Raw genomic sequence first — 21,024 nt, forward strand, 5'->3', positions numbered from 1 at the left:
GTTTTTAAGTGCGTGGTCGCCATTCCAGCACCTTGGGACCTCAACGGCCATCGAATCTTCGAACTATGACCCGTCCGCCCATTGCCACTTCAGCTTCGCGACTCTTAGAGCTTTGTCGGTGACTTTGGTTCTTCTGCGGATATCCTCATTTCTGATTCGATCACGCAGAGATACTCCGAGCATAGCTCGTTCCATCACCCGTGTGACTCTGATAAATAACATTGCAGCAATTATGTCCTATCTACTGATAGGTTTGTAGACGGTACCATGACAAATAGACTCTTTAGGTTTTATACTGTTTTTTTTATTATGCCTGCCAATTAATTAATATTATTTGCTAAGTAAATGCGTGAATGCATTAGGAGACGTAAGTGCCCACGTGCGATAGTGCGGCTTGATCTAGTTGACCTTCTAGTAGTATTTTTATAGGCATAGACAGTAGACACCATTGCGAAATGGTAGAAAGAAAAACAATGTGGACCGAGATACCAGTATTAATAAACATGCCGCCGGTGATACCGGCCTTAACCGTTATGTCACATTACCTGGGCCACGGACCTATCGCTTAGTAAAACACAAAAATAACTTCAAATTTGATGATGCTGAAATTGCAAGTGGAAAGGCGCAAGAAAAGAGTAAGAGGAGAGATAGAGGAAGAGTATACTGCGATCGCCTAAGGATAGGGATCCGCTGAACGTGCCCGGGGTGTACAAGATTCCGTGTGACTGTGGTAGATCATACATCGGTGAGACTCGCCGTAACATCACCACAAGAGTAAAAGAACACATACGGAGCATGAAGAATGTGGACACGGACGGTTCAACAATAGCCGAGCATGTTCTAGCTTCGGGTACGACTCATTATATCCGTTTTGATAAGGCTTCTGTATTGTCAAGGGAAAAGTTTCTAGTACCTCGTAAGATGCGTGAAGCGATAGAAATTAGTCGTCACCCGAATTTTAATCGGGATCATGGATGGTTGCTGCCCACAGCGTGGAAACCGCTATTTCTTTCATTGTCACATACAACAAACTTGGAACAAGATAGCATTAGTTCGGTTTGCTTACAAGAAGACGAGTCTAATGAAGATGACATTAATGAACCGTCGGAGAGTGTAACGGAACCTTCACTCCCCACCACTCAACCCCTCTCCGCGCGCGCAATGCGTGCAGCAGCGCGTCGCGCAGCCGCTTCGCAGTTTGGATCGTGCCGCGATGCAAGAACCAGCTCATGACTAAGGGCCCCGTATGGGTTCGAAACTAGTCGGGCATACTCCGACGTAATATCACGTGAGTTTTAGCCGTGTTTCATAATCATTTAATATGAATAACACTCACGATAGTTTAAATTCTAAAAGAGGAGAGATGGTTGGAGTGTACAAATAATTAACTGTGTGTAAAAGCTGATAAGTGTTGACGTGATATGATAGAAGTGAATGACCAATTTTTCAAGTGGGATAAGGACAAGGAAATGATGATGATAAATTGACTTCAAGAAGAATAAAAAAAATTATAACGATTTTACTTAAAGAAAAGTAAGGTGCTTAAGCTCTCTCTGCAATGTATCTCATTTACTGATCCTAATCTGAGACAATTCAGGTTTCAGACACAGAAATCACCAAAATATATTGTTTGCGAATTCTTGAGAATGGCCGTCACATTTGCATTCGATTTCCTTTTATAGATGAGGTCAAAACTAAATAAGGATTTCTGATAACAATTAGTAATAAAGTATTTGAAAGCTTGTAGAAAATCCTTCGACGTACATAAATCGATCGATAAAGTCGCGGAAGTCCGATGACTCCTTTATGTACTCGTATAATATGCGATTATTAACGCTTGACGCTAACGCAATCCAGCAGAGTTTTCTTAGAGCGTTAGGACCAATGGCCTTCGGGAGAGCAAGTAGCTCCGGCCACCTTGAATGATCTTTCTAATCAGGTTGATAAATAGAATCTACACACCAATCGCGCCGACCCAGTCCGTCACCATATGGCCGGCGCATACTGGAGAAGTGGACAACAGAGGATTTTTCATTTATCTTTAACTATAAGCGCCATTTTAAACAGCTTTTTCACACGCTGCTAGGGGACAAATAGAATACCGGCAGATGTGTATACAGATACTGAAGATTTCTCTTTTCAATCATCCTCGGTTTCTTCAAAAGTTTCTTTCAGGGGGGGACTGGCTGTCGTCCACAAGTGTGCGTTAATCGTTAATCAGCAAGTTTGTTGTCAAGACTCTAATAAATAATGTGTAGGTATTCACGTTCTGTCAAATGTCGATGACCTTGCTTGTAGGAGAAAATAAATTATATAAAACATTAATTATAAATGAAGAGTTCCTTTATAGAGTTACGCAGGAATTAAAAGTTTGAGCCACTTTGTAGTACCTACATGTGTTAAAAATTCAACTACACAGTTTTCAAAATATTTTGTTTTGTTTTTTATGAAATTAATAAATAAACAAACTTCAGCTATTTAATTTAGTTACCACAACCTGATAGAGATGCCGATGACCTCCTTGTATGGAAAATTTGAAAAGGTAGTAATTTTCATGTTACTTTATTACTTTTTTTTATAATTTGAATAATCCATCCCGTCGTAAAAACGTTGGTCGTTAGCATTCGCCTTGTTCCGCGGTTCCGTTATCCGTTGTTAAACGTTCCGAAAACAATCTCGCATGTCATAAATTGGGTGAGAAAATTTAATGTTTTTAATGTTATCTCGCTTATTCACAAATAACTGACGTTGCCCCATGGTTTTACCCGTATCAATCTTATATCTGTGAAAATTGCATACGTAACCGCAATGCCAAACTCTATCCAGATCAATTGAGCCGTGAACAAGTTACATAGAATAGTGGTTAAGTTTTCTGAATTTTGCTACAATATACCTACCTACGGAAGTGGATTGATTTCATCAAGTCGTTAGTGGAACTGTTTATTAGGTAAAATTACCAGCACATAGCACACAACACACATATCCTAAGAGAGAGTAGCTATGCTATGATTTGTCAACTGTTAGAAACTTATCCTAAATAATATTTTAAATGTACATATGAGTTTGTTTGATACGCTTTCACGCCTAAAGTACTAGGTACACTCATTATAAAAATCCTTTTACCAATGGAAAGCCACATTATCAGCGAGACAGAGATGCTATATTTTATCCCCAAATTAGTCTGCTACAAATAAATAGAGCCACGGATAAAGATTCTAGAAAACTGCTGAACATAATGGCTAGGCATAAAATAAGTACATATTATCTTTCTAAGAAAATTGACGAGCAAACAAGAGCAAGGTGTAAATCAGAGCAGGATGTTAGCTTAAGGACTAACAATATACTCAGAATTAGGTTTAGAACCTAATATTTATGTTGCTAATATTGACGGACAGCGTATTTTTATTATTTTGGCCGTACAGCGCTTTATGAATAGCCAAAAGGTGACTTATGGCCAGTTTCTTCATCGCAAGTAACAGTCAAAGTAACGTCATAAATCAGTGACGGTCTTATTCACTGAATAATAAAGTCTTCTTTACTACTTACTACTTTTACTGTTACTTTAGTTTTACATGAAGAAAGTGGCTGTTAAAAGGCAAGATTGGTGTCTTTGTGAAGAGTGGTAGTGAAGAAACTCATAGTGTTTGTGCCGAAGTTAGGTATGACAGAATATGCAGAGAAGTAAAATAAATCCAGTTTATATGAGATCATTGAGGAGTACGAGTTTGGAGTACCACTGAACGAGAAAGAAATCTATACATATATTACAAAGAGGAAAGATTTGTTCGTTTGTTTGCATTGAATAGGCTCTGAAACTATTGTACCGATTTGAAAAAATAAATCATCATTAGAATCCTACATTATCCCTGATAAACGTGGGATATTTTAGAATTTAAACTATCGTGAGTTTTATTCATATTAATTGATTATGAAACACGGCTAAAACTCGCGGGATATTAGGTCGGAGTATGCCCGACTAGTTTCGAACCCATACGGGGTCCTTAGTCATGAGCTGGTTCTTGAGAGTTTGGATCGTGCCGCGATGCAAGAACCAGCTCATGACTGGGCCCCGTATGGGTTCGAAACTAACGTGGGATATATTTTATCCTTTATATTCCCACGGGAACGCGAACTACGCGGTATAATAAAACAACGTTGAAAAGATAAAGAAAATGTAGTGACTATAGGAGTATAGACGAGGCGTTTTACGCGCGAGTCCATTCATAAAACGCCTCATCTGGACAGGCTTCAAAGGTTCTCGACTTGGAAATGGCAAATATTCTTTAACAAAAAAATGTAATTACATGAATTCGTCGAAAACGGGAAATTTTGTATTGCGCTTATAATTCAATGGTATTGCGTGCATTTACGTTTATTAGTCGTTACTCGGACATCACCCTGAGGGGTTTCGAATGAACCCGAAGTTAATCGTTTAATTAACAAAATACTGTTGTTCACCGATCGGTTAAATTACAATGGAAAATTACGAAAAAAATGTTGGGAAAATCCGTTGCGTTAACCGAGCCTAAACCTACCTAATCATAAATTTAAAATTAAAAGTAAATATTCCGACAACATCAACAAACCTCTAAAGATATTGCAGATTTTTTAAATACTTTTAATCATGAGCGATAAATATAAGCGAAGAATTCGGAACGTATTTCTTCTTAGTAGATAAAGTTAAGACATAATTTCAAGCAGTTAACTCGTATTTTCTAGTTTACAATTTTGTGGATTTTCATCCTCTCCCTAACAAGTTATCACGCTTCCATTTTAGACTGCATCATCACTTACCATCGAGTGATATTGTAGTCATGGGCTAGCTTGTAAAGAATAAACAAACAGAAAAAAATTACACAGCTAACCATGCCCTTCAGACTGAAATTCAGCAATACTGTTTAGCGGCAGAAATAAGCAACGAGCTTTCTTACAAAAAGCTCAACACTTAAAGTGACAGCATCTAAACAAAAAAAAAAACCGGACAAGTGCGAGTCGGAATCGCCCATCGAGGATTCCGTACGTTCATGAATCGCGAATTACGCGAAATTAAGTCGAAGTTCTAGTCTAGGTCAGCGGGAAGTACCGTATGAGTTTTGATTCCCTTGAGTGTCGAAATATGCGTCTTTTGTTGACCAAACGAAAGGTTTTTAGAAGTTTGAAGTTTGATTTTTTCACAACTTCATGGGACCGTAGACCTGAAAATACGGTTTGAATTTCAACTTGATATACCTCCAAGCATTCCCGAAATAAACGATCAAGTCATACAGACAGACAGACAACAAAGTAATATCATATAAGGGTCCCGTTTTTTAACCCCCGACGCAAAAAGAGGGGTGTTATAAGTTGACCAGTCTGTCTGTGGCACCATAACTCTCGAACGGATGAAGCGATTTCAATTTAGTTTTTTTTTTATATCAAAGGTGACTTATGTGCGAGTGTTCTTAGACATGTTTGATGAAAATCGGCTGAGCCGTTTAGAAGTTGTGGGGAGCTGAAAGTGGGGAAGAATAACCGAATGTCTGCAAATAAACTCGAGTGGGGTCTCAAATGAAAGCGCACTGAAAGATAATATTGATGCAGCATGTAATTAATAATTTCATGACATTCGGGGTTTATCAAAACGTTTACATTGTTCCATTAGAAGTACGGAACCCTAAAAAAGGATAAAATAGAAAATTAAGAAAACATTTAACTGTTCGATTTAACCGCATGATAGGAAATCCAATTAGCCGGGCTGGCGGAAATGGAAACCGTAACCGAAAGTAGATTTCAAAGTTATTGTAGTTTTCAATTAAGTTTTTATAACGCTGCTGTTCAAAGAGCTACTCGCTAGACTACGTGGACTGAAAGCATAGACTGTACTACCTCTGTAGAACAGTTAGTAATGCTGATGAGATGAGAGATGTAGTGGGTTCGATTCCCAACCCTTATCAATTTAAGATTTTATATTGTTAACAATTTAGTGCTAAGCTAGCGAATTAGGTTGTACCTCTAAGGCTAGTTTTAAATTAAGAAGATAATAAATAAATATTTTCTAAATTATCTGGTCTATTCACTTATTCGGTCTATTATCCAGTTAATATAATTAACATCAAATCAATAACAATAAAAAATAATACATTTTTTTTTACTCTTTACCAGTTAGCCGTTGACTACAATCTCACCTGATGGTAAGTGATGATGTAATCTAACATGGAAGCGGGCTAACTTGTTAGGAGGAAGATGAAAATCCACACCCCTTTCGGTTTCTAAACGACATCGTACCGGAACGCTAAATCGCTTGGCAGTACGTCTTTGTCGGCAGGATGGTAACTAGCCACGGCCAAAGCCTCCCACCAGCCAGACCTGGACCAATTAAGAAAACTGCTGGGGATCGAATCCAGGACCTCCGTCTTGTAAATCCACCGCGCATACCACTGAGCCATGGAGGTCGTCAAACATTTCAAACCCTTATTGCAGAGTACAAAAAAAATTTAAATGATGTTATCCATAATTTTTGAAAACTTATTCAACGAAAAGGCACTCTGTCTTTGAACCCTAAAAATTGGTCTAAAGTGCGATTTGGATGTGTGAATCTTTTTTTAATTTGCACAAGATTATATTCCAGCATTTTTCCATTTGTAGTCCAGCATTGACCATAAATTATAGGAGACATCGCATATAGAAGGTACAAGATTTTTACTCACATTGAGATGAAAAAAAAAATTGTTATGCTTAAATACATTGCTAAAGTACTTCTCATTATAAAGCAAAATTATGAATGATATAATCAAAATGTTATTGAAATATTTCGTCATACCTCACCTACACCTTAGGCCGTCCAAAGGGCCAAGGGCATTTGTAGCATATAATATGATATTTACAAAGTAACAATTTGACCTTAGTACGCACATTTGTAGATCTAAATCAAAGGTAAAGGTTCTCAGAGAACATGAAAATAAACAAGGAAATATAAATCGTATCAAAATATCAAACGGATTGATTGATATCCAACGGATGGATATGATCTTTGTCTCCGATTTCGAAGGGTGTGGGTTTGAATCCGGTCCGTGGCATGCACCTCCAACTTTTCAGTTGTGTGCATTTTAAGAAATTAAACATCACGCGTCTCATACGGTGAAGGAAAACATCGTGAGGAAACCTGCATACCAGAGAATTTTCTCAATTCTCTGCGTGTGTGAAGTCTGCCAATCCGCATTGGGCCAGCGTAGTGGACTATTGGCCTAACCTCTCTAATTCTGAGAGGAGACTTGAGCTCAGCAGTGAGCCGATAATGGTTTGATAACAAACACACACAACAACCTTACACTGGAACAATGTGACGAACTTTCAGCTATTATAAAATCAAGAAAGTCCAACCATCACAGACCCTCACCCTACATCTTTATTTATTGACTAGCAGACGCCTCGCGATATCACCCGCGTAGTTCCAGTTCCCGTAGGAATACGGGGATAAAATATGGCCCATAGCACCCGGGAATAGTGTAGCTTCCCAACAGTGGAAATTTTTTTCAAATCAGTTCAGAAGTTTCCGAGCCTATTCAATACGTAAACAAAAAATCAAATCTTTCCACTTTAACTTTTTTTAGGGTCCCATAGGTACATAGAAATAAAAAAAACGTTACTCTTAAATATAACACCACTTTGTTGTCCATACCATCATGAAGTTGTACTAAAATCAAACTTCTACACTTACGTAAAAATAAGATAAGGCCGTCTATTCAACAAAAAATGCATATTTCGTCACTCGTAAGGGACCAGAACTCATAGGGTACTCTCCATTCACCTAGAATTGTGAAATTTGGCAAAAAACATCGATATAGACTACGAGTACATATCTACAAAAAATAAATCAAATCAATTAAAAGTATAGGAATCGATTTTTTTTAAAAAAGGGGTAAATGTTTGAGGCTTATTTTTGAACATTTCCTTACTTTGATCCTACGTACGGAACCCTCGGCAGACGAGTCCGACTCGCACTTATTCAGATTTTTATGTAAATATATCTATCCAAAAAATTAAAGATACAACATGTTCATTATAACGGTCTTCATACTTGTTATTGAAACAAAAATCTAAATATAACATGAACTACATTAAAATAATTCTAAAATATTATAAATAATGTAAAATTATCACCATTGTGATCGTGAGATATAAAAATGTAATAATATGTAAAAATATGACTAACAAGCAACATAATTAAGGTCTGGTGAACATAGAACATTATGTAAAATATAGAAAAAAATATTATTTGTAAAGTGTGAATCATATTCAAACTACAAGGGTTCTGTACCTTTATCAACATCATCACTGATTAGCTTATTTTAATGGTCCACTAAAGACTAGGCATTCCTAGAGGAATGCATAAGGTCCGTATATCGGAACCAAGTTATTAATTGAATTTTAATAATAATTATTATTTTTTTTATTTTCTAATGCTAAAAATATATTAAATCGTTTACATAAGCAAGATTACTGCTACCGATTTTTTTTGATTTCTCAAAATCTGCTGGTATGAACCGTTGCAAATTATTTGTGAAATCTAAGTTTGGTGTAGATAGCCCTTTTAAATGCCTATTTGGTTCAAATCGGTAAAGCCGTTAAAAATTTATGAGAGAGTAACATACATACATATCCGAAACGATTCACTAGTTTAAATGTCAGACATGACAGACATGACATTTGCATAGGGGGTTAAAAGCTCTCTACGCACAGTTCTACGGTCTACGATTCAAAATCCGCCCCTCGGACTAATTGTTGATTGACGATTAAGCAAATATGAGTAATATTTTAAATATAACATGGCTATTATTAAGTTTAAAAAATCAAAAATTAAAAATCCACATACCTATTAAAATGCGTGCAAAAAATCCATACTACGTAAACAAAATACGCAATAAAAACGCACAAATACACGCAAAAAATAAACAATTCTAATTCAAACACGACTTATTTACATTAATCTCGTAAACAAGGTCTAAATTAAAAAAAAAAAAAAGTGTATTTAAAAAAAAAGAAAATATTTCCGAACGCTTTATTCGAAGCAATTCTAAATTCAAATAATTAATATTGATGGACGTTCGCGCGCGACGAGTTTGGACGCGTACTAGGGTATGGTATACTATAATAGTGGTTCTGGTTCATACATCATGCTTCACTTCGGCGAGCAAGTGAGCTGACGATTATGGTGAACTATTATATACAATAGGGTTGTTCCCAGTATTCCAATACATACGTATGTACACCCAATACACAGTAGGTACACCTCTTTGTGTTCCTCGTTATACCTTTCATAATAACCGATTATTTATTAAACCACAATCTATTAGTAAAAGTACAATAGGGACGAGCTTAGTATTTTCATACATATTTATACAATAAGCAAGTATAATACGTATTATTTGTTTGGTTTGTAACTGAACAGTAAAAATTTAATTTTCATAATAAAACTTTGCGAGCTCTTAACCTTGTCTTTCGTCCATTTCACATTATGTTAGCCACTCACCATCCGATAAGCCTGATCTAATTGAGAGATAAAATTGATCGTGTGTTGGTCAACGATCAGTTTTATCGGCTGTCAAGCCGTTGGCGCTGCAGGCATGTGAGCTTACTTGATCGTCAGTGGCTGACATTACTATCCACCATCCTATTACCTACCACGCACTTGCGTATTGCGGTTTGGCGGGTTTAGGATGACACTTGTTTATTTTGTAACTATCATTATGAAATGTAAAATTATGAGCCGTGATAGCCCAGTGAATTTGACCTCTGCCTCCGATCCCGGAGGGTTCGAATCCGGTCCGGGGCATGCATCTTCAACTATTCAGTTGTGTGCATTTCAAGAAATTAAATATCACGTGTCTCAAACGGAATTCTTAATTCTGTGCGTGTGAAGTCTGCCAATCCGCATTGGGCCAGTGTGGTAGACTAACCCCTCTCATGCTGAGAGGAGACTCGAGCTCAGCAGTGACCCGAATATGGGCTGATAATGAATGAATAATTATGAAATGTCGATAAAAATAATCGAAACCAACGCCTTAGCGTGCTCTCTGAGGCATGGGGGTGTAACACCACCAAAAGGGATGATAATTTTTTACTGAGACTTTCTATTATGAAAGATAAATTCGTGTTCCGAATGTCTTTAAGACTAGCCACTAAACCAATGAATACCTATTACAAAAGTTTTATTATACTCGTAAATTTTCTATTTATAGATAAATAGAAAAGTTACGAGTATAATAAAAAAAAATTGTTTTAATATATTTTTTGATAAATGTTTTTATGTTACATAACATGTTATATTAAATATCGATTGTAGCTAGGCACAGTAATGTAATAACACATGGCAAAGTAAGGTGGCTTGGTAATAAAACTTGCCTAACTAGAAAGAGCTATAAATTTTATATTACATGAATAATTCCAACAACTGCGATTAAAGGAGTTGCGATTGAACTAGGCACCGATAATTTATATTTTCAGACTTTGTATGTAAGTGCCGTAGGCGGCGTCATCATGGGGTTTGGGCGAGCGCTCAAGCAACGCCTGGTGGGGCCCGTAAGCAAAAGCAGTCCCTGTAGCCAAGGGGCGCGTCGATCGCAAACGCTTCGAAAACTAGAAAAATGAATGAAAATGACAGATCTTGACCACGTGACCTGTCGATAGCAAATGTCATTCCCATCCATTTTACTAGTTTTCGAAGCGTTTGCGATCGTGGAAAGAGAAGCTGGCTGTCTGGCTACAGGGGCAGAATAGATGGGCGATCGTCTCCTCTGAGACGCCCTTAGAGATTAATGTTACCTATTTTATAAGTGATTCGAAAGATTCCAAAGATTTTTGTAAAGAATTTCACATTCATGCTTTTATCTATAAATTAGATATGAATTCAATTTATTGTAAACTAGCGGACCCGGACAATCTTCGCTTTGACTTATGTGCGATTCTTCACTACCCCTAGCCTTCCCTACTCCCACCTTACCCCTACCCTGACTCTACCCTATTCCCACCCAATCCCTATTCTACCCCTACCCTACCCTAATAACTATTATGTATTTATTATATTTCCCGACAAAGGGCAACTGTAACCCCTTGAACCCTGTGACCAAAGTCCACGTGTATACACATACACACACATAAACTCTACATAAATAGCTATTTATGGAGAGTTTACGTGTAGTGTATACCTACACATTACACATGGAGCTGGATAGTAAAATATAATGCTTGAAGTTTTTACCTTAACCAGTTCACATGAATTGCAATACCATTAAAAGAAACTTGCAAGCAACTAATTCTGTCATTATAGTAAGCAATTAATTACTGCAATCTTGCTATTTAGGTGACCCCAAAATGGAAATTAAGTGTCTACAATTTATAACTATTTATTAGAAAAATATTGTACGAGTTGTTTAAGTAAGATAATTTAAAGATAGTACTAATTTAAAGAAGGGTAATATTTTTTTCCATACTTTAATAACTTTACTTATAATAAACTGGTCAAGGTTGGGTATAATCGGTACTGAAGCCAAAAATATTTTTTTTTATGTTACCGGATATCACGCTGAAACTACTAAATGAATTTAAATGGTAGGATTTGAGACGATAATACCTAGAAGGTTGTAGGATACTTTTAGTCGCGAAAATTAAATCAGAAGGGGGTCTTTAATTTATCTAGTTACATATTTGTTAAAATTGGTATGTGTCCTACCCAAAAATTCAAAATTTTTAAAAAATCAAGTTAAGGTTAAAAGGGGGTTGAAATTTTATTAATATAACTCGTTCACGTTTTGTATATTTCGAGAATAGCTATACTAAAGCTAAACCCGATGTGGAATGTTTGTCAACAAACAAATTAAAGATAAAGTTAGTTAACATGTCATTTCATACCTAATTTATTTAAACTTGTGTATTGTTTTGTTATAAAATGTTATTAAAAAGATAATAATTATTTCTAATTGTTAGAAGCTTATTATCAAATTGTAATTTATTTAGGTACCTACATGTTAATTAAAATTATTTATCTCTCAGAATGAGAGGGGTTAACGCTGGCTCAATGCAGATTGGCAGACTTCACACACGCAGAGAATTAACAAAATTCTCTGAAATGCAGGTTTCCTCACGATGTTTTCCTTCACAGTCTGAGACACGTGATATTTAATTTTTTAAAATGCACACAACTGAAAAGTTGGAGGTGCATGTTCCCATTCGAACCCACACCCTCCGAAATCGGAAGCAAAGGACATATCCACTGGGCTGTCACGGCTCTTTAAAATTATTATTAGGTGTAAAATGCCTAGCGATTTTTTATACCATCATTTTTAATATTTTGTTGACAAACATTCCACAACGAGTGTGGTAGTATTTTTTTATATCTAAACTGTTTAACTATTCAGGAGTGATATTTTTTGTCATACAAACTCTTCAGCTTTATAATATTAGTATAGATAAGTAAGCAACTTAAATCCTCGAATTTGCAATCATCAGTTTTCTGAATTGCCTCGCCACAGTAGGCGAAATTTAAACCGGACGGATTGGAATGCCAGACGTTTTATTTTTTTCATATTTCATATCGTATTATAATTGTATCCCATACTGCGCTTCTCGGAAGTATTATCTCATCTCACTGGACCGTAGTGTGTTCTGGACTTTGATTCGTAATTATTTTGAACGATAAAGATTCAAAGTCCAAAGTTTTGAGAGTTAAAACCAAAGTCACATAGCTCGACGAGTCGCAAAGCTAAAGTGGCAATGGGCGGGGCACACAGTTCGAAGAGCCGATAGACGTTGGGGTCCTTAGGTGCTGGAATGGCAACCCCGCACTAGAAAGCGCCGTGTTGGACACCCCACCAGGTGGACTGACGACATCAAGCGAGTCGCAGGGATTCACTGGATGCAGGCGGCTCAGGATTGTGATATTTGGAAGTCCAATTAAATTTTAAACATCACGCGTCTCAAACGGTGAAAGAAAAGCATCGTGAGGAAACCTGCACACATGAGAATTTTCTTAATTCTCTGCGCGTGTGAAGTCTGCTGAGAGGAGACTCGTGATCCGAAAATGGGTTGCTAATGATGATGAACTTCCAACTCTGGGGACACTGTTACTCGTAGGATGTTGTTGAGAATGGACAATATACCTACGAGTACGGACTCCAGTGACGAATTCATATTTTAAAAATAGCCGCGAACGTTTCATTACAATAATTAACGGCATTCGCGCGCGTATCATGTTAGCGACATCTACCGGAGGATTACAGAACTTCTAAGTCGAAAGCCAATACACGTCCGTTATATAACGTATATAACGTATGAGATAGTTTCATAAGTTTCTGACAGATGGCGCTGTACGGTAATGAAGAGAAATATTTTTAAATGATGTTAGCTTGTTTACTTTAAAATTTCAATTCAATTTGTATTAGGTAACTATTTATTACACACACATTATGTTGAATTTGGCTGCTTATTTCTAGTGCTTAAAAATAACAGATGACATAACCGATAATTCTAATAGGTAGCTCTATAGCTGAAAAATTTCATTAAAATCCATTTAGTATTCTACTTGTACTACCTTTTTTTTAAACGTTTACCAGTTTTTTTTAAGACATCAAAAAAAGGTTCTATAATCAGTCCCTATGCATTAATGTGCCAAATACAATACAAGTTAAACAAAAAATCAGATTTAAATAGGGTTTTCTACGCATATTCTCAATAAACGATTTTATATATTTCAATGGTGGTGCGTATTTCATTGATATTAAGGGTTTGACATACAGTAACGTTAATATTTACGTATATGTTCTACATTTTGCTGGTCTATTGCCAATATTATTTAGGTTGCACCTCACCTTATTACACAGAGTCAATAACCTCCCCAAATGACCTCAATGCTTTTGCAAATATACGTACCACCGATTTCTGCCATCATTATCTACATAATTTGTAGTTGGTCGATTTCTAATGTCTCAAATTCAAAATAACTTTTATTTTTCTTTTAAAGTTTTTAAAAAGTTTCATTATTCTCTTGTCCTGTTTGAATTGCTTGTGTTGAAATGGACTTTATTTATTGGATATATAATTACGGGCTTATTTATTCCCAGTTCAGTGTGTTGCAATCACAGAAATGACTAGAAGTTTGGCGTATACCACTATAAAAAATATGAAGCAACTTCAGAGCGGCAAACTTACTTTTTTTTTATTCTTTACAAGTTAGCCCTTGACTACAATCTCACCTGATGGTAAGTAATGATGCAGTCTAAGATGAAAGCGGGCTAACTTGTTAGGAGGAGGATTAAAATCCACACCCCTTTCGGTTTCTACACGGCATCGTACCGGAACGCTAAATCGCTTGGCGGTACGTCTTTGCCGGTAGGGTGGTAACTAGCCACGGCCGAAGCCTCCCACTAGCCAAACCTGGACCAATTGAGAAAATCTCAATCTGCCCAGCTAGGGAACGAACCCAGGACTCCGTTTTGTAAATCCACCGCGCATACCACTGCGCCACGGAGGCCGTAAAAACTTCAAGTCCGTCAAGTCAGTACTTGATGCGTACTGTGCAGTCCGATACAAACTATATGACAAAATTTTAGCTATCAGCGAGAATGTAGCGACGCAGCGGCAGGGCAACCCGCGCGCTTCTCTCCCAGCCATCGTCGCCAAATGCTAGTCCAATAAGTCCACGTGCCTGCAGCGCTAACGGGTAGGACATCCGATAAAACTGATCGTGTGTTGGTCCCGAACTGCATGATGTCATGCACATGCGCTGCAGGCACGTGGACTTATTGGATAGTGAGTGGCTAGCAAAATGCTTTTTAGTCTTAATTTTAGCGTACTGTACTACCTGCGCTTGTAGGCCGTACAGAAAATTTTTGGATTTACCACCCAAAAATCGTTCGTAATCGACTAAAATACTAAAATAGTCCGAGCTAGGCCTTAGCGACGTCCGGAGCAAATTCCCGTGACGTCATAAAGTTTGTATCGGACTGTACCTATAATACATAGGTTTGATTGTTAAGTTATACCCACTTACGGCCTTATCATACGAGCGGATTGCCAGCGGTTGCAAATGCGGCTAAAAAAAACTATTGTTTATATTGTTTGTATTTTTCTTTCCAAACCAACAAATCATCGCCGGTTAATTTTCCGTCGACCAGTTAATATTTTAGTTCGTTATGATAATGGGAATATTTGAAAAAATCGTAAGTTTTGCGTAATTCGCTGCGGATGCGCGGCGCGTCCGTTGCGCGCCCGCTCCGCTTTGAAAATGCTCGCAATCCGCTGGTGTGATAGCTCTGTTACATTAACTCAATTTGCGTTGTTTTTATTTTCCTTTAAATGAAGTAATGGGATTCCACTGACCTCGGCCCAGAAGCAGACGATGAGCGAGGAGCCCGACATCATCAGCGGGTAGTAGGCCGACAGCAGGCTGGTCGCCCAGCCCTCGTGGAATGCATTCTGTGTACAAATAGATACATTAATGCAAAAGCTCTAGTGGAATATGTTGGCCTAGTATCATAGTATGTGGTCTACAAGATAATAGGGATGATGACAGTTTTTTAAATTGTATATAAATTAAGAGTATGCTAATAGTAAAGCAATTTTGTAAAAGTAACAGGGTATCTGCGATCATTAATTTCGGAGCTACAGGGATTTAAAGGGTCAGATTTGCGGCGCTGCCGCGGATCCCTGAAAAACGCCCCATACAAAATGGCACGATTTAGTGACATCGTTGGCTCGCTGATCGTTAAGTTTGTATGGGCGTCCAAACAAAACTACTAATATCTTTGTTATTTGTGCGTTTATGTTTATAGTTCACATATTAAAAAATGTCACATTTAATGAAAAGAAGCTAAAACTGTATGAATTTTCATCTAATTACGATAAAAGATTTTTAATAGATTTTGAAATTTTATTATCTCATTTTTTTTTCAAATATCCATACAATCGTTGCTTTTTATGTATAAATTAGTTAACATTTTATTATTTACCCGAATGTATCATTGACCTTATTTACCCGAATGTATCATAAAAATCAATATATTCAAACCTAGTCATCATCCCCATTGCCTACAATTTGTCTTCTATATCGGTATCTCTTTCATTACAACGGGAAGAAACAGAGAGTGATACTTTCGATTTTGTTTTTGGTCGACAATTATATCTCCCACCGTGATATCGTTGGCGCAAGCTAAGCGTAACTAGCAGTGAAATTATTATAGCCTAGTCCCTCAGTCGAGTTAATCTTCTAATCATCCAATATTCTGATGTGAAAAATCTAAAATTTATTTTAAACTAGCGGACCCGGTCAAGCTTCGCTTTGACTTTTGTAGACTTCTTCCACACCCTTACCTACCCTATCCCTACCCTATACATATTAAAATTCAAATTATTACGAATCGTTTCTATGGGAGTATAATTTTTTTTTATCTTTTTATTTTTTTTTCGCCGTAAAAATCATCCTAGAACTTCAACGAACATTTTAAAAAAGAATTGGCCAAATTGGCCCAGGCGTTGTTGAGTTATGCGCTTACCAACGCATTTTGCGATTCATTTTTATATTAAAAGAAGATCTATCATCAGTAAAAATATTCATAGAACCCGATCGTACCTAAGCCCATTATCATCCTAAGCCTACCCGTATTTTGACCGCGTCTAAGCTGCATATATGCAAGGAGAGGTCAGCCTATTTCAAAGTCCCATCAGGCCATTGAAACACGCTGACGATAATGATATAAGGTGTAGTTACCGGCGAGACGAAGTATGCGCCGCGAATGAGCGAGGCGAGGAACGCGATGAGGTAGAGCATCTTCTGCGTGGTGACCTTGCAGGCGCGCAGGAACGTGGGCGCCTTCAGCCGCCGGTACTCCGACACCACGCAGATGGTCAACTGCATGGCGCACACGAAGGCCACCAGCAGGAATAGGCCGCCTATGCCTGCAACCAAAAAAAAAATATAAATTAATTATACCTTCTATATTTACGCTTTAAAACATATATCTTGACTCGCAGAGTTTTTTTTTTTTTTTATTCTTTACAAGTTAGCCCTTGACTACAATCTCACCTGATGGTAAGCGATGATGCAGTCTAAGATGGAAGCGGGCTAACTTGTTAGGAGGAGGATGAAAATCCACACTCCTTTCGGTTTCTACACGACATCGTACCGGAACGCTAAATCGCTTGGCGGTACATCTTTGCCGGACCTGGACAAATTAAGAAAACTGCACCACGGAGGCCGTCAAAAAAGTCATAGTAGTGTTAGTATTTGTTTAACCTATTAGTATGGTATTCGTAATCGTAAAATACCATAAATCTATGACATGAGGAACATTTCAGCACAATGGATCAGTTATGAACAGAACAAGCAGATAGAAAAGCCTGACACGAATAAAATAAGTGAGGGGATGACATCGCAGACAGTGGCAGACTTACCCTAAGGCAGGCCCGGGCCTAGAGCGGCCATATATCAGTGGCTGCCACTCGTGACTCACGATTGAGTCCCTGACATTAGGAGTCGTGACTAAAAATGAGGGAAACTAGATGAGTCAGTAACTGAAAAAAAGGTATCGCCTTTTCTTCGATGCCGAGAAAGCTACAGCTCCCAGCTGATACTTTGGAGTCTAGGACCGCCTATAAATCCACCACTGTTCGCAGGGCTAGAACGCAAAAAACACTTTGCACAACGTGTATCTCTTTTCCGAAATTGAAGTATGATGATAAAATAATTCTGTGTGCAGAAATTCAGCGATACTTATTGATGATAGCAATGAAATTTTCTTAAAAAATTATCTTGCAGTAGTATGTCAGAGAGCATCTCACTCATGTCTTTTAATTAGCTAAGCACCTAAATAAATTAAAAGGTCAAATAAGAGCCAATTAAAAATTAAAACCTTGCTCGAACTTTTACGACAACGATAAACAGTTTTATTACATAGTTAGATTTTACAATTTTTACAAACTACGAGGGGAAAGGTATCTAAATTGTGGGTAAAACCGTGACTCATTTTATCCAAGCCATCCCTCTAATTATATGCGGGAAATCCCCATGAATAACACAACATATAATTTTAATCCTCAAGGAACTACAACTCCCTAGGGTAAAAGGTTGAGGGGAAAGAGGGTGAAACCGGCTTCATGAAATTCATTTTTCACAAACCCTGCGGTTAGATGAAACCATTGAATATAGTGGCATAAAAGTAGCCTGTGTTAATCCATATCCGCTAATCCTTTCCAAATTAAAGCCAAATCATTTCAATAGATTTTGTGTGAAAGTCATAGCAACTTTCGTCTTTATAATATTAGTAGATTTACAAATATAAATAAGGCAAACATCATTTACCATTGTTTGTTTACCTCGATCAAAATTCAGCTAGTATCACAAAGACGTTTATGAGGTAGTAGGGGGTAATTTCTGGATATACTGAATCGATTATAAAAAATATTTTACATCTTTACAAAGTAACATAGGCTATATTTTATCCCCGTATTCCCACAGGAACTACGCGGGTAAAATCGCGGCGCATCCGCTAATAGTTTTAAGGTAGCAAGCTAATAGCGTTGCGTCAATGTATTTGAACCCCGGGTCATCATATCCTATTTGGCACACAATGCTTTCATATCACAAAACAATGGATGCTGTTTACTTCTGTCTTGATGCAAGCTTTATATTAATTTACGCGGGTTAAAGTCGGACATTGCTTCCGCACGTCTATCTGATTACAAAATTGTTCGGAATAATTTCATATTATATGTTAGGATATCCTATGACTAAAATAACATAGAATTATCTAAGACATTACAGGATCCTGTAATTTCCAAGATAATTCAACACTTTACTTTACTATGGATCTTCTCCTGTGTGTGCATTAATCGTATTGTTTGTAATATGTGTGGCATAGATGTACAGATTTTTCAACTTGTGTATATGTATGTCATATAGAATAATAAATCGCTATCCCATGCGTAGCCAGGGATTCATTGTGCATTGTGACTTCGGTAATGTATGCTATTCGTGTATTGGTTACAAATTGAGCAAGCGAAGGATTCCAAGGTTGAAAATAGAATCCCAAGCGTAGCCAGGGATTCATTGTACATTGTAAACTTTGGCAAAGCATACTGTGTGTAGCCAGGGATTTAATGTTAGTTGTGAACTTTGGCAAAGTCTCTACGTGTATTGATTACAAACTGAGCAAGCGAATGATCGCAAGATCTAGACTAATTTATGAAGAGTTTGTTTGTTTCTTTGCTTCAAAAATTCTTTTAGTGTTAGATAGCCCGTTTATTGAGGAAAGCTATATATTATCCCCGTATTCTTACTGGAACGGGAACCACGCGGGTGAAACCGCGCAGCGTCAGCTAGTTGTAAATAGAATCCCAAGCGTAGCGTAGGATTCTTTCTCCTCGTATCAGTCACAATACTCACAGGCGTGGTACGGCATGTTGTGTCCGGCGCACTCGTCGCCCGTGTACCGGATCTCGCAGAGGCAGGTGCCGTTCATGCAGTCGCCGTGGCCGCTGCAGTCGCGCGCGCAGCCCGCGCCGCGCGCCGCGGCCGACATCACCGCGTCAGCGTAGTATGCCAGCAGGGAGCGCATGCTGCACCGCTAGCGACGCCGAGCGCCGCCACAACAAGCTGGAAGCGGAGAAGACAAGACTGTATATTCAATCTTATTAAAATATATTTTTAACAATGTTATACATAAAATATACAAAACAAAAAAAAAAATTCAACCCTCCCGCTGCGGCACATTTGAGTGCCCAAGCAACCGGTGGTCAGGGCTCCAGAGTGAGGAACCTCCTCACAATATGCGCCGTCTCAAGTATCACTTTTGTATCCGACTCTTGATCCAACAGTTAAGCGAAAGCTTCTTAAGGTGTTGGTCGAAGCTTTTCGCTATAAGACCATTGTCTGAAACAACTATCGGAACAATAATAGTTGATTCAACATTCCACATGGCGGTAATCTATTAAAATCATCATTATTTCGCTTATTTTATAGTCCCATCACACGGCCACGACGCTTCCGCCCTTAGAGAGGGGATGTGGATCTTACACCCGACTATTCTGTTCCAATTAACTCTCTGACTCTTGACCAGGAGGTAGTAATTTGATCCTCGCCCGTTAAACTAATGGCGTACCCACTACTAATACAGTATTTCCCTAAACTCCTAAAACAGTACTGACTAGTTGGAGGGGAATTAGAATATTGATCTGAAACCTGGTGGTGAAAATGCTTGCGTGGTGGTCGTTGGAGTTTATTAAATAGGTAAGTAAAATTAAAAAAAAAAAAAAGAAGAATCGTCTATCTATGCGCATTGTTTTACAGACATTTCGCGAACGTCACATGACGTAAACACGTGTCACGTGGACACCGGAGACCTTTACGTCGACATGCTTTGTTCGAATGTACTTACTCATAAAGCGAGCTGATAAGGAAAATAAATGGCGAAAATAGTATTTATGAGTCATTTGCACTGAATGACAACAAACATATCGGAAAGAATATTGGACAATTTAATAATTGGAAAAAGAAAATTTCGTTTCAATAGGTACCAATACAAATTAAACGTCACTAGACGCGACGTGCATTGTGACGTCATATAGGGTGTTTTTGACAATCCACGGAAACGCCTCAAATATGTCCATGTATCTTCGAAAATAATAATGGCAGATACAGTGTTACTTCTATTATAATGCTTTAAAAATTGACAAATACTATATTGACAAAAACACGAGCAATAATAACCGGATTTCCGATGGACAATTCACGTCACGGTCATATTTGACGACTCATGGACACGCTAACACGGATAGATATCGCCAAAATTATAATAATAAACCATAGACAAACGAGTTTTTATTATAATGTATTATTCATGAGCCGTCTATACACATTGAGGTACATCCTAAGTGATGGCGTACGCGGAATCGAAGTCGGCGTATCACGAGATAATTATTATTCGACAAGTTTGAATTTGTCCTAAGCAAACGGCCGCAATTTCACGAAATTCAGTTTCCTGTCGAATAATGTAGTGC

At 37.7% G+C, this 21,024-nt stretch overlaps 1 protein-coding gene across 2 annotated transcripts in view; it reads right to left on the minus strand.

Moving 5' to 3' along the window:
- Positions 1-21,024, minus strand: part of LOC112050265 (uncharacterized) — a 98,532-nt gene that overhangs the window by 42,248 nt on the left and 35,260 nt on the right. For both annotated transcript variants that reach the window (XM_052888208.1, XM_052888210.1), the window contains exons 2-4: positions 19,412-19,621; positions 16,739-16,926; positions 15,352-15,447 (exon numbers count right to left, since the gene is read on the minus strand). In XM_052888208.1, coding sequence (XP_052744168.1) covers positions 15,352-15,447; positions 16,739-16,926; positions 19,412-19,583 — 456 coding nt within the window. In that variant the 5' untranslated portion in view covers positions 19,584-19,621. The remainder of the gene's footprint in view (positions 1-15,351; positions 15,448-16,738; positions 16,927-19,411; positions 19,622-21,024) is intronic.

The sequence above is a fragment of the Bicyclus anynana genome, chromosome 2 (assembly GCF_947172395.1).
Source record: "Bicyclus anynana chromosome 2, ilBicAnyn1.1, whole genome shotgun sequence".
NCBI classification, from domain to species: domain Eukaryota; kingdom Metazoa; phylum Arthropoda; class Insecta; order Lepidoptera; family Nymphalidae; genus Bicyclus; species Bicyclus anynana.